This window comes from Penaeus monodon, chromosome 7, assembly GCF_015228065.2.
Source record: "Penaeus monodon isolate SGIC_2016 chromosome 7, NSTDA_Pmon_1, whole genome shotgun sequence".
In the NCBI taxonomy this organism is placed as follows: Eukaryota; Metazoa; Arthropoda; class Malacostraca; order Decapoda; family Penaeidae; genus Penaeus; species Penaeus monodon.
This window is the reverse complement of record NC_051392.1, coordinates 41,023,344-41,037,737: the sequence shown is the minus strand read 5'-3', so window position 1 is coordinate 41,037,737 and position 14,394 is coordinate 41,023,344. Positions and strand designations below refer to the sequence as shown.

At 35.3% G+C, this 14,394-nt stretch overlaps 3 protein-coding genes across 3 annotated transcripts in view; 2 read left to right on the top strand and 1 right to left on the bottom strand.

Moving 5' to 3' along the window:
- The window catches only part of LOC119575338 (COP9 signalosome complex subunit 7b-like), a gene marked incomplete in the record, with an annotated part of 15,105 nt that extends 14,429 nt beyond the window's left edge, over window positions 1-676 (top strand). The window contains 2 exon segments of the mRNA XM_037922890.1: window positions 17-60; window positions 288-676. Of these exon segments, the coding sequence (XP_037778818.1) occupies window positions 17-60; window positions 288-434 (191 nt within the window).
- Window positions 677-1,461: 785 nt separating this feature from the next.
- LOC119575339 (cell division cycle-associated protein 3-like) lies at window positions 1,462-4,908 on the bottom strand. The gene is made up of 6 exons (XM_037922891.1): window positions 4,796-4,908; window positions 4,208-4,353; window positions 3,887-3,985; window positions 3,527-3,713; window positions 3,219-3,361; window positions 1,462-2,511 (listed from the first exon to the last, which is right to left on the bottom strand). Exons 2-6 carry the CDS (start codon window positions 4,337-4,339, stop codon window positions 2,326-2,328), a joined length of 747 nt encoding a protein of 248 aa, XP_037778819.1. The 5' UTR covers window positions 4,340-4,353; window positions 4,796-4,908; the 3' UTR covers window positions 1,462-2,325.
- Window positions 4,909-5,288: 380 nt separating this feature from the next.
- Window positions 5,289-14,394, top strand: part of LOC119575336 (dynamin-like 120 kDa protein, mitochondrial) — a 26,136-nt gene continuing 17,030 nt past the window's right edge. Inside the window, 7 exon segments of the mRNA XM_037922889.1 lie at window positions 5,289-5,405; window positions 7,229-7,307; window positions 8,546-8,749; window positions 9,341-9,485; window positions 9,728-9,856; window positions 12,110-12,163; window positions 13,195-13,275. Coding sequence (XP_037778817.1) covers window positions 5,377-5,405; window positions 7,229-7,307; window positions 8,546-8,749; window positions 9,341-9,485; window positions 9,728-9,856; window positions 12,110-12,163; window positions 13,195-13,275 — 721 coding nt within the window. The 5' untranslated portion in view covers window positions 5,289-5,376.

Sequence of the window (14,394 nt, the reverse complement as noted above, 5' to 3'; positions counted from 1 at the left end):
GCTGATACACGCACAGATAAGGAGAAACATCTGAAGCATCGCAACTCACTTGAAGCAGAAGTAAGTTAATGTTGTAACTGACCCCCCCCCCCCTTTTCTTTTTCTGTAATTGTATGTAACTTACATAAAGTATCCTCAGCAATATTTGTATTCTACATGACTACTGAAAGTTCTTAAAAATACTAAGGTAATTTGATTTACACTTTTTTTCTTACTCTATTTAGCATTACAAAAAATTTGATAATTTAAGCAGCCAATTTATTTCTTTACTTTCTGTCACTTTAAAGGTCTTGAACATCAAGGCTTCACTGAAGACACAAGCTCAAGAGGGCGATGAAGCTTTGGTGTCCGATTCACGTGATCATGATAAGAAACGTCCAGCTAAGAAAGGGATTCGTGCATCATCCTCAAAGTTTTGGCCTAAGAGTTCATAAGTTGTAATAAGCTCTGTTTTATTACACCAATAATAATTTATTATTTTGGAATAGCAGTTTTATCCCAAGTGTTACCGAGTGTAAACCTATATAACACCAAGAATTGAGGAAGAAAAAGGACAGCTAAGGAACAATTTATATTGTGAATTGAATAAAATTACTTGTTTAATAGGAAAATGTGACTCATAGCATAAATCAATATTGTGGTTTGATTTCGTATTATTGAATAAATAACCTTAGAATTTTTTTTTATTATTTACCTGAGCTTGTTATTAAAATATGCTTGATACAAAAAAGTTTATGGATAATAGTAGTATTATTGTTTAAAAAACATTAGTTTTACTTTTCAAGTCCTTGTAATCCCCCTCCCCCTTTTCATTTCAAAGTGTCACTGATTGTTCTACTATTACATACATGCCATGCCAACTGTGAGTTAACTTGTTTTTACACACAGATGGCTCCACTAGTGTTAAGTCACCAATGAGCCAATTACGAGTCTACCTGTCTCACCTGTTTACCCTTTTCCTTGATTTTCAAAAACATTTTATCCTATATTACTGTTACTTATGTCAATAACATTATAGTAATTATAATTTCTATAATAAAAATAACACCAATATTCATAGCATTAGTAATAAAGACAGTTCTCCTGGAATTTCAAGGAAAGGTGAAATCAGGTAAGGTCACAAGATCTACTGACTCTTTTGTGGCTAGGTACTTGCAGAGCCATCTATGTGCAGAAACATTTTACTAAAATTCTAAAATGGACACATTTTCCTGGCAACAAACTGGTTGAAAAACAAAAGTCAGTTGTTAACAGAATAATTTACAAATTATCTTCTGCACACTACCTGAAAGGCAAGGCAATCTTTGTTCAGCCATGAAGCATCTCAGTACTTCAAAGTGTTCCATGAAATATTGAACTAGATTTGTCTTCACACCATCCTTATAAAGATTCTATTCAGTACCTTCTTTGCCATTTCATAAAGTTACATTAATGAAATCTTGTAAGGGATAAGAATAATTTTTAAACAAAGAAAAGTTTATTCACATTTCCAAATATTTACATTTCACTTACCACAGCATGAGTATTATAAGAGAAACTACAATAGAATGAACTGTTAGGATCCAGGTGATAGACTAAAGAAGTTATATTAGTTGAGGACTAGTTTCTTTCCTTGGCACAACCATACATAGGCCTACTTGTTAAGAAAGGAAAATTGCAAAAAAAAAAAAAAATCCATCTACAAGCAGTATAACATTAGAAAAGCATAAATGAAAACAAACCCAAGCACCAAAAATAACAGAACACATTATAGCAATAACCAAGGAAAAAATAATAAAAATAAAAATGATAACAAAAACATTACCTAACAAGAACCAAGTTTCCCCCCCTACAATTGGCTAAATAAAAAGTAATTCTTTTATACATGAAACCTTGCAATTTTGTATACAGTGATATAGACAACTTTCAAAAGTTCATGTTAATAAACTGATAAAGAATAAGTCTCTCCAAGATTGAATTGCCCATTTAAAAGAAAATATGTAAGTACATTTCCCTTTTTTAATAACATACAAATTTGTAAATTAAATAATGTAACAAAAAAATATAATGTCTTCAGCTCTAATCTATTGCTTTTTACATGCTGCCTCATTACCAGATGATTGACACATTATTACCAGTTATTGCATTAATTTCTTATGCATGTAGCTGGGCTTAACAATCATTAAACCATAAAGTGACAGAAAAAGGAAGGCACAAAATGGTGCATCATTACAATGGAGCTCAGGAATAGAAGTAAATAATATTAATACAAATAAAATAATAATATCAATAATAACAAGTCATAGGAGATACAAGAGAAAAGAAAAGCAAAATAGTAAGAAGCCTCTAGATACTCTCTACAAACTGTGTGCTTGATGTCACAGTATTCTCTTGGTCTGTCAACTGTGTGAGGATGAGCTGGTGATTCTTGTTGTACTCTTCCTCAACATTCCTGCACTGCTTGGCTTGGATGAGTCCACGGGGTGTCTTGCCAGCAGTGGTGTTCTGGACAGAGGCAAGTGGCCGCCTTGGCTGAGACCAAACATAAATGCGAATATATATTTATTTCCTGACATTTTAACAGAAAGATTTTTTTCTATTAGTTTGAACATAAAGAAGAGCAGCTCATTATAAACTATGAATGTATCAGAAATTTATAGAACTTTAAATCTGATTAAGACTTAGCAGTCCTCTGTGGATTTACATGCATGAAAAGAAATAGGTAAACAAAATTCTAAAACTGAAATATATAATTAGTAGGAGCTCTAGAGCTTCTACTAAGAAGACAAACACTTTAAAAAATATCACATAACCATACACATTTTACAAATGCAAAGTCAGTTGCATCAAGTTCTTTACTTGATAATCACAGGAAAATACACACTATTTATATTACAAAATATATGGTAAATGCTAGTAAAACAAATTTGTATCCCTTTAAAAAATCCACACATATCCTTTCAAAGGGTGGTAATTTCTATATATAGAGAATCTAACCATGTTTATATTGCTTGATATAAGAATTCCTTCAACACTGAAACATACAATAAAGTTAGGCCTATATAAAATAAAGTATGTAACAATAACAGCATACCTGTATAATAATGAATCTCACTCAACATTTACACATATCTTGTTGATCAAAATAGATAAGGCCCCATGAGCACCTTCAAATTATCTTAATGGAATGTAGCCGGAAAGAGGCAACGCTCACTTCATTCATTCATGCACTCGCATACCTTTTCTGAAGATCCCTCATCAATGAAGAGCTTTTTAACAAGTGTATTCTCTTGATTCTTCTTGTGGTTTTCATCTTTTACCTCTTCCTGTTTGCTATTATCATCTTCCTTGTTTTCTTTCACTGGCTGTGAGTCTTCAAAGACTGCATTGTGGGAACACAGAATAAGTTAATCATGATAATAACAACAACAGTAATAATAGTTACACATGTATGTAAAAGACAAATGTCATAAGAAAAAAAGCACTTGGTACAGTTCTTAATATTCTATCACCAAGGAATAAAGCCACGCATAAAGTTGTAACAAACCATGAACTTTATCTTCCAGAGGTGTTCTTGGCACTTTGGTGGTAGGTGATCTTGGATCCTGATCTTCACCATCTTCCATGTTGTCAGGTTTATTTTCAGTGTCAAGTTGAGCAAGCTTGGATGGTTTTAGGGCATAGTTTCGTCGACGAGTTTCATTGGTTTCAATAACAATAGGTGTGCGACTGACCTGAAATAAAATTTTTGGCTATATCAAGTTTCTCATAATGTAGTGACTAAGCTACACTTGCAACTTTGTTACAAAATTATGTGAAAAACAATGAGGGGAAAATATTTATTGCCAAATATCTATTTCTGGATTTAGAGATTGCACTTCATCATTATAAAATACACACAACTTACCTCAACATTTGGAGATCGAGGATCAAGCTGCAAAACTCTGACGACCTTTCCATCTCTGGGTGTTGACTCTGAACTACTGGTACCAGGGGTGTTTGAGACCTGGGAGGGAAGTAGTTAAATTGCAGAATGTAAAAGACACTCAAAACATCAAAGGCAAGAATGATGCTTAAGAACTTTGCTAGAGAAAATGGTAATGCTGCCAAAACATCTACAAGTCCAGCAGCAGCATCTATACTTGTTAGTGTTCTAGTATAGCCTAACAAGCATTTACATATCTGTACAATAATAACAGTTGCAGTAGATGCTATCATTTGTTCTTACAGCTATTGGTGTCCTTGTGATGTCATCTGATGGGGAGCGTGGGTCAAAGGGCAAAACTTGCGACTTGGGCGTTTCTTGTGATTTTGTTGGCTTCAGAACCTCTTCTAGATGCTTGCTTGTGAAGTTACCCATTGTTGCTGCTCAGTCTGGAATAAAAGAACATGGTGTATACATTTGCCTTACCCTTAATGTCTCTAAAAAAAGCAACATACCTTATTGAAGAAAATGTAACCTCTAGAGAACGATGCACCTAAAACAAATCCTATGGGATTAAATGTCGGCACCAACCACGACTCACGAAACGACTGTCCTCACGTGGTTTATCAACACATAATTAGAGAACCTAATTAAGAACTGTGTAGAGACTGATTACAAAGCCCCTTGCTATTTATATAATATAGATAAAGTTCTGCCACTGCCCGGTTACCTTCACCAAAGTAATGAATTCGCCTCAACAACTTTTCCTACACACGTCCCGCACACAACACGAGCAAAAATACTTTTAAAGTCTTGATTACCTCTTCTTCATCCCCTCATGACTACCTCAGTTACTACAGTATCTCTTGCTACCAGCTGGGAAATTGTTACCTTATTTAGAAGACCTGAATTCCAAAATGACTCGAAAACACTTCCTGTGCGCCTTATCTCGTTCAATTTGAAAATGTAAACACAGGATGCAGCTGTGACGTCACGAGGCCCCAGCCAATCAGAGCGAAGTGTGGGATTCAGCGTCCAGTAGCAAGTGCTCGCAAAAACTTTATTGCAGTATTAGGGGCACCATATGAATGATTTGCATTTTCAGTCATGAAAGAGTATTATATTCTCCTAACTTGTTGATTTTATGATATTGGTGTGGTTCATTTAACAGTGATTACCGTTTGGGATTGTCTCTATATCAAGCTCATAAAGGGAATCTTATTTTCAAAACCTATTACTTTAGTAGCAACAAATGACATGTAGTTTATAATCAATATAATTTAAGAAGATGCATGAAACTTTTGAGTGCAAATTAGTTGCCGACAATCAGGCATAGAGCCTATGAGGAACAATGTTCTCTGTTATGCGACCTGAGTATAAGGTCAAGATTCCCCAGCAGCAGAAGATCAGCTGCTGAGCCGATGGAGGACTAGTCAATGTTTCGTCATATTATTTTTATTGGCTAAATAACTATGCAAAAACTTGGGAAAGGAAGATTCGGGTAAGTGAAGGATATAGCTCTGGACAGTCGTGATGAAAGGGAGAGTTGTATTTTTCTAGTTAAGCTGTATTTTTTCTCGTTAAGAATTATAATGGTATTGGGTATCATCTGAAACATCGGTAGAAGGAAAAATTACAATGGAGTTGATTAAGTGCAACATTTAATGAGTAGTTATTAGTGTCATTCTATGGAAAAGGAAGACAAATACAGTTTTCTGAGTCTGTCACTGTAGAGAAAATTTGGTCGAAAAATCCGCAAATTCTTTACAGGTTTATCATCTAGTTTATATTTTTCTTTGATATCTCCAAGACCATTGAGATATGAGCTGTGGATGCAAGGGAAATATGAGATAGAACCTCAGATCCCATACATACTGGTATATTTTATGTTCTCTCATATTTTAGGGATTCTAACGAAGGTTCTCAGCAAATGAACTAATTTGGTAATTCTAGCACTGGCCTTATACCAGGCAGTGCTGCCTCTTTGAAATTTTGTGTGTGTAAAGTAAACTCAGTTTTTGTCTTTAAATGTATAGTTGTTGGCAGTTGGAACGTGTGTGCCGGGACGGAGACGCCAGTTGGAGTGCTGTGGCACCTGGAGGGGTCCGGGGGCGGAGAATGTGGGTAGGGACAACGGGGCCAGAGCCCTGAGTTGGAAAGCTTTGTGGTTCATACTACAATCTTGGTGGTAGATTGTGCATTCATTTGCTTATTCATGCACCCTAAGCCATTTTGAAGCTTCTGTGGGAGAATCTTGGCTCTTTTTTTTTCCCACTTGCTTTATCATATGAAATATAATTCTAGGTTCAAGTTTTAAAAAATGTTCACTTTGTTTTACTCTTGAAAATGCCAGCTATGAGTAAAATCACCTTGCAAAACCTAATGGAAATCAGAGGTTCATTTCCCTTCTGACCACTTAGGCTGTTACTCTTCATTATCTTTGAATGCACTGAATGTTGTAATGGATGAAGCATTCTAAGGAAATGTGGCACTTAGGAAGGGCTAGGTGCAGAGCCCTTGGCGTGGCAAATACGGTAATTGGGAGGGGGCTTCGGTTCATTCACTGATCTTTTTGTTTGTTTGTTTGACAATGCAGGATCGAAACTTCTGTGACAGCCTTGGATTCATGACTCACTAATTAAGATGCCTGTCATGAGCAGTTGGTAAATATTCAGAATACTTTCGCATGACTGATCATAATGATATTGGTATCAGTGGAACCCTCTCACTCTCTAACATCCAGATATATGGAAATTATACCACAGAAACTTCCCCAGTTTTGGCCCCAGTTGCAGGGGAGGGCATGAGTGGTACCAGGGAAATTGCGGGGTAAAATATGAATAATATACAGAGAATCAGTCAGTATATAGTCAAATGCAAGGGGCTATGCTCCCAACTTCTGCCCTGGACAACAAAGAATCCACCATGCATGTACAGCAGGATAGAGAGTAGGACAGACTCAGCATTGGGAGCTCCTGCATGTCAGTCATACAACCTATCCTGCCACACATATGTGGTGGATGGATTCTTTGTCTTCTCTCCCACAAAATTGTAGGGGATAGGAGAAAACAAAAAAAAAAAGGAAAATTGCATTTCCTCTAGAATTGCCATATATGTAGATTGTGTTATTGAGTTTATCCGTAGAATTATTAGGTATCTTAATTGTAACTTTTTTTTTTTTTTACCTTGACTGTTTGTGATAATTGGTAGATAATATTTTTTCAGGTATGTAATGAAAGTTTTTGGAGTTGACTATATCATATGTCCTGTTTATCTTTATTATCTTGATAGTTGCTGATAAGTAATAACTATAATTTTTTTCAGCTACATTATAAGAGTTGTTGGAGTCAGCCAGTCAAGATGGACTCGGCAAATGCTTACATCACATCAAGATCACGAAAGGGTAAGAAGCTTAAAAGCTGTATTTTTTCTATAGTGAATAAGTGTCCACATAATATTCAAATTGAGAACTACCTGCCAAAAATCTGTAATTTCCATTGCACACTATATATATCTAAAACTGTAACTTTACTATAATTAAGAAAGGGCAAATTAGTTTTTACTTTCATTCTTTCCTATTTTTTTCATCTTTGTTTTCTAATTATGATATATTAGCTGTATTTGTAACTAGAGAAAACTAACCAGCTGGCAGTCCTCAGCTTGTGATAGCTACCATTTGGTTATTTGGATGCCATAAAATTGTCTTCCTTTGGCAAATTCACATTTGGTCACCTATACAGACTGTTACCATGCATTGCATTTGGCACCCATACTATTGCTAAAATTACATTTACTTCAGTCTCCCAAAAAACTAATGGTATAGTTGATCTTATGAGGAATGAAGTGCCACATCTGACTCCCTCCAACCTTCACTGATGATTGGTCATTTGTAAATAATTATCTGGCAGGAGGGAGCCAGCCAGCCAGTGACTCATGTTGACGAAAACCTGGATAGAAGTAAATGTAAAAGTGAAAAGAAATAGTAAGAGTATTTAAAAGATACACATTGAGAGACCAAGTAAATGTGATTGAAATGCAGTGCTTGAAGACATCGTTTCAATAATAGTCCCCCATTCATTATCATTAAATAAAGGATTAGGATTAAAACAAACTCGACAGTTGCTCTTAATTTCATGTTGTGTTATATAGGAATAATACTTATTTTTCTCTCTCACTCTCTCTCCAAACAAAATTTCACAGAGATGTGCTACCAACAATTGCAATTACACAGTTTTCCAAAAGTTAAATTATTTATAATTGTTAGTACCAGTTAGGTTTTACTGTAGTGGAACTATGCAGTTTATTTTATTGATATCAGTGCAGTGCAGATGACCAGAAAGATGACTAATATTTGGTTCTTTAAGAGGTAATGTTTTATCCGGGGAATTAACTTTTTTTTTTTTTTAAAGATGGAGCTGGATTTTAAAGTGAAGTAAAAGGTAGTGAAAAAATAGAAGTGAAAAATTCACATATGTGTAATAAATATAAACCTGACTATCAATACGTATAGAAAATTGATAGAGAAAGTTTATGAAGTTGTGGATTATTATTGTTAATATTATTATTATTAATTTTTTTTTAGTACTATTAGTACTATTATGCATAGTTATTTTTTTGCAATTTGATTGTAATATTTCCCAGGTCAGAACTGTGGTGGTTCCAATCATACGTCACTATTCCTGTCTGCGACCTCTGAGAGGAGACCTACTGAAATTCCCTGGACCTAATTATGGCATTCCTTCTCGAGGGATTGGCATGATTGTGGCAAGGGTGCTTCGCGGGGCTCTCAAGATACGTTACCTGCTGCTGGGTGGCACCATTGCAGGCGGCAGTGCCCTGGCCAAGGTGCAAGATTTTCTCTCCCTTCTTGCTCCTCCTTCCTTCCTTCCTTCCTTTTTTTCCCTCCTCCTCCTCCTCTTCTTTTTCTTCTTCTTCTCCTTCTTCTCCTTCTCCTTCTTCTTCTTCTCCTCCTTCTTCTTCTTCTCCTTCTTCTTCTTCTCCTTCTTCATGTTCTTCTTCTTCTCCTTCTCCTTCTCCTCCTCTTCCTCTTCCTCCAACTCCTCCTCTTCCCAAAACTACAACATCCTAATGTAACATTCATGTAAAAATGGCTATTCAGCAAGATGATACTGCATTTAGTTGAAAAAAAAGACAGTTTATTTGCATATGATGAAATATTTTTTACTTCTTTGGTTATTCATATGAAAAGCTACAATTTAATCAAAATGAGTATATATAATGCTAAAGTATAATGTCTAATCAAGGAGAACACTTATCATTTACTTATCAAAAGCTTTTAAGACATACCAAATTTTCCATGTATTTATAAATGAATGCACCATCATCATTTCAGAACTAAGCAAAATATATCTTATAAGGAAGTTTTGAGCAGTTAAAGCAAGCACTAATAACTTCTACTCCTCTTGCACGCCCTAGACGTACGAGCAGTGGAAGGAGGCCCTGCCAGACGCAAAGTTTCTGGAGGAACTAATGCCATCTCAAGAGGAGCTGGATGCCATCAGGACAGCTCTCATTTCATACAGGGACAAGATCAAGGATTCAGTTCCAGATTTTACACTTGGTGATTATATCAGTTGTCTTTTTATTGGTAATGACAGTAGGTTGATTATTATATATCAGGAAAGCTTTTATACTTTGTCAAAATCACTTTCATAAATAAAGTGATAGATACTAATTAGCTATTATTTTATCTTCACCAATATTATTCTTTCCTTCACCATATAACAATTTTCATTTCATCATATATACCATCTAGACAATTGATCACCATGTGTTTCATTGCTGAAAAACTTGCTCTCTCAGATCCCAAGCTGAAGGAGCTCGGGGAGTCAAAATATGATCAGCTGGTGCTATGGTTCAAGGAGCGGCTTGATGATGCAATCAAGGCAGCGGAAGAGGAAAAAACTGAAGGCTCAGGATTCTTCACGGATGGTAAGGAAGAGGATGGTATGTGTTGTTTATGAATAATGCTCTTGATGATGCAGCACTGGTAGAATGTATATTTTATTTTATTTTATTTTTTCTGGTTTGAAATATTTTGCTGCTTTTTAAAGACTTTTTTTTTTCCCTCATTCTTTTTTTCTATGATTTTCCCTTTTTCTCAATATTAAAATTTTTCCCTTTCTTTTTATCTATTTTTTTTTTCTCTAGTAATTTACACAAATACTTAGGTGAAACTATCAGTGAATAATGGTAATGAGGTCATTGCCAAAATTTTTGTACTGTGATTACAGTAATGTAGTTTTGAGAATAATCTTTGTAACAGTGGTTTCAGTTCTAAGAAAAGTTGACTTTATAATATTTAATAATGCATTGAACTTAGATTTTACATATGGTTTCATTATTGTAAAATGTCTTGTAGAATACAGTATAATTAACCCATTGGATGTAGATACTTCACTGCCATCATGTGGTCCAAAATACAGGCATTAGGCTTACATGAGTGGACATTCTGCCATGTCTCCTCTTTGGAGTGTTATTTTCTCTTTTTCTGTATAAGCAGTTTTAGCTTAATCTAGATACTAAGACAATGTTTTCCTTGCACGGACTCCATATCATCTCTCTAAGTAGTCCATAATTTAGTGCAAGAATAATAATAAGTGCATTGTGTTATTTATGTCATTTTTAAATTTTTTTGCTTGATATTAATTTTTTTGTAATATGACCTAGGCTTCGGGTCATTGCAGGTGGAAATAGGCTGGTCACATCATCCGGATTGTAGGAGTTAACCCCTGCAATCCAGATAATGCAACCATAACATCATGAAAAAAATTTAGCTTGAGGGGCGGGTGACATGAATATACAGTCATGGGGAAATTTAGCTGATGCCCTGGGTGATGTGAGCTTGCCATCATGAGTACTTCAACTGAAAGTCTGATGATGGGAATGACTCGCCACAAGTGCCCAAAGCTCTTGGAGGGTGACCAGACTCATTTGTTTTTTAGGAAGGGGCTTTTGCATTATTTCCAAACAAGATTGGAATGTACTATCCATAAACCCTGACCAGAAGAGTGCCAGCTCCAGGGAGGATGCCATTTCCATGCTCAGGATCCTATTCCTGGCCTCCATGATTGGCGATGCAGATTATAGTACAGAAAATTTATTATTACAAAATAGTAAAATAATGACACAAGTAACAAAATGTTACTTACTGTTATTATTATTGCATTGACTTATGGACTAGAGAGATGATATGGAGTGTGTGCAAGGAAAACAGTCTATTAGCATCTGGATAAAGCAAATCTAATGACGAATGTAGATATTGGAAAATGGCATGAGTGTTCATGTATGCCCAGCCTAAAAGGCGCACACCTGTCAGAGTGGCTGCGCAAGTAAGCCAAATGCTGGTATTTTGGGCCGCGTGATGGCAGTGAGGCATCCGGATCAAATGGGTTCCCATTATTGCACCCCAAAAGTCTGTTACTTTATCTAATTTTATGATGTCATAATGCATAAATAAAAGATGTTGACTAGCTACAGGTAGTCCTTGGTTTATGATAAAAATCTATTCCTGAATCCGTACTGTAAAATGAAGTAACATAAAACATGACAAATGTTTCCATAAGAAATAGCTAAAAAAGAAAGAAAACAAAAAAGAAAAAAGTATAGGTTCCCCAACCTCCTCTTATAAGCAATATATAAAGACCAAAGAGAATCATCTTTTGCATAAGTAAATCTTATGATTTTAGCAGTATTTTGTTTACATGTATATGCTAAGCATTTGTGCCATTTTTTCCTGCTTTTGGACAGGAATGTGCGTTAATTTAGAAACATTTTTCCCTCTGTGCTTTGATTTAAGATTATATTGTTATACTACTTGCTGTAATACTTTTTCATTTATTCATTTAATCTGCTGTTGAATTAGCGGGGCTATATATTTTCTTTCTTAATTTATATCTTTCTTTAGATGTAAGTGTGTGTATGTATTTGTCCATAAGTATGTGTGTGTCTTTTGTTTTTAAATACACTTGAATTTAAAAAAAATTAATATCAAATGTGAAATTAGTGTGTGCATTTAGTATTCCCAGAAGTGGTTTGAATTTCATCATCTGCAAGCTGAGGTTGCTGGCCCCTGTTGCTTAACGCTAGTGGTATTAACCCCCTTATATACCCTGCTGTCAATCCTAACACAAAACATGTCAGTTCTACCCATGATTTACAGTTTGTTCTCATTCTCCCCTCCAGGCGAGTTCCTTACCTTGTCCGGGATGGCTAATTCCCTCACGCCATTGTTGAAAGGTGTGTAGAATACAAGATGGAAGAGGTCAGGTGGCTGCCAACTAGATTAGTTTTTTATCTTTGTTTTTTCTCTTTGTTAAGGTGCTTTGTATTTCTTTATTATTACTTCTAAGATTGTTGTTATTTTCTTTTTTTAAAGGCAGTAGCAGCTGTCACCAGGTTGTAAAAAGCATGATGACCAAAGTGTATCTGATTACTAATCTGTAATAGTTGGATTAAATTGTTAAAGAAACTGATCTTTAGGAGTGTAAAGATACTTCTGAAGCTGTAGTGGGGTTGTATTGACCAAGAAAATGTTTTATCAAGACTCTGTGTGTGTGTGTGTGTGTGTGTGTGTGTGTGTGTGTGTGTGTGTGTGTGTGTGTGTGTGTGTGTGTGTGTGTGTGTGTGTGTGTGTGTGTGTGTGTGTGTGTGTGTGTGTGTGTGTGTGTGTGTGTGTGTGTGTGTGTGTGTGTGTGTGTGTGTGTGTGTGTGTGTGTGTGTGTGTGTGTGTGTTTGCAAATAAACATATATTCATTCATTCATGCTTATTTGTTGTTTTAGCCCTGTTTTGGATATATTTGTCAAACCTTTCTTAAAACAGTTTTCTTGGTGGTCGGCCTGCTGCAGCAGATAGAGGGAATCCAACCTTGTGCTTCCAGTCTTGCATTCTGCACACTCATTCTTCTCTGTGAAGAAGAATACAAACCTTTTTACAAAACACTTGGGTTTCTTTGAATTTGTGAAATGTTGAATGATAACAGAGATGTTAATTGTCATGCTTGAGTGTGTTTTAATCCACAGAAATTGTGAAAAACTTTGCAATGATTTTTTTAGTATGACTTGTTTGTTTAAGTTGCTTTATTATTATTATTATTTTATTTTATTTTATTTTATTTCTTGTATCTTTGTAGTTTGTTTTTGTTGCAATTAAAAAGAAAAAATCCTAAGCATGTGTCAGATACTATGAAAATTGACAAATTGGCACAAACAAAAAGAAGAAAGAAAGGAAATTGTCAGGCCAGACTCTAACAAAAAAAATTTGATTTCAGATTTCTCCTCAGATCTCAAGCAGCATGCAATTTCCTTCACTGCAATGGGCTCAGCTGCAGAGAAAGAGCGAGAGAAAGCAGGTAATATTTACTTCTGCCTCTTTTTCGCCCCTAATGACCTTAGCTGTTGACCCGGCATATAATTTAAAATAATCAGTCAATCTTTCTCTTCCCATGCATTTTTCTTCTTCTTCTTCTTTTTCATCTTCCCTTTTTTATTCTCATTGTACATCATGGCAACTTTCTTAGAGTTAAGAGTAAGTTACTGATTCATCTCTCATACAGATCAAATTATTTATAAACTTCCACATGCCTGTTTGCACTTAAGTTGTACTTTACACAAGATATACATTCAATTTATTTAGTGGGGCTGTGGAGTCTTGTTTTCTTCTTCTTCAGTTTTTCATTTTCATTTTGAAAAAGGTTTCTCTTCTCATTATATTGTTTATTCACACATCTATTGGAAAGCAGGTCTGAGATTTTATATAGATCAGACAAATAGATCAATCTAGGGCTTAGTCTTTGAACCCCTTGCTGCCATCCTGAAGATTTGCACTGGAGACAGTCAGCACAGTCTGCTCAATCTTTGCCATGTGCAGCTGGGCCAGCATATGGGGAGGACCAGCACACCAGTGCAAGAGCGAATCATGACAGCCATAAACATTCCCATCAGCATAGGGTTAACTCTGCCTCCTGATGACATGTTAAAATAAAAAAAAAGAATAGCACTAAGTCCCCATTATGCCATAGAGGTCTGTATCAAAGCCTCAAACCAGGTATGAAAACAAGCCCAACAGTTGCCTGCATGTGGCATATGCTACCATATTTATGCCTTTTGGTATTTTAACTGGCCCATAGGCAGTGGATTAATCATTAATTGATGAATCAAAAATTCTGTCCTGAAGAAATGGATAAAGATAAACAGCTGGGATTATTTGTTATGCATTTTCTGTTTGTTAACCATAAAAGCATTGAAAAGGGCCATTTGTAGCTTTATCATCCAATCTCCTGCCATACTAAATTGTATATACAAGAATATGGATCAAATTGCAAAGTAATAATGTCAATTAACATTGTGTTATTAATATTTATTAGTGTTTTCAGGAAGCTAACAGCATATTATTTTTTAGGCTTATCAGAATGTCTGAAAATACATACCAGTTCTCCAGGCACAATTTACGTGTGTGTATTATTTTGAAT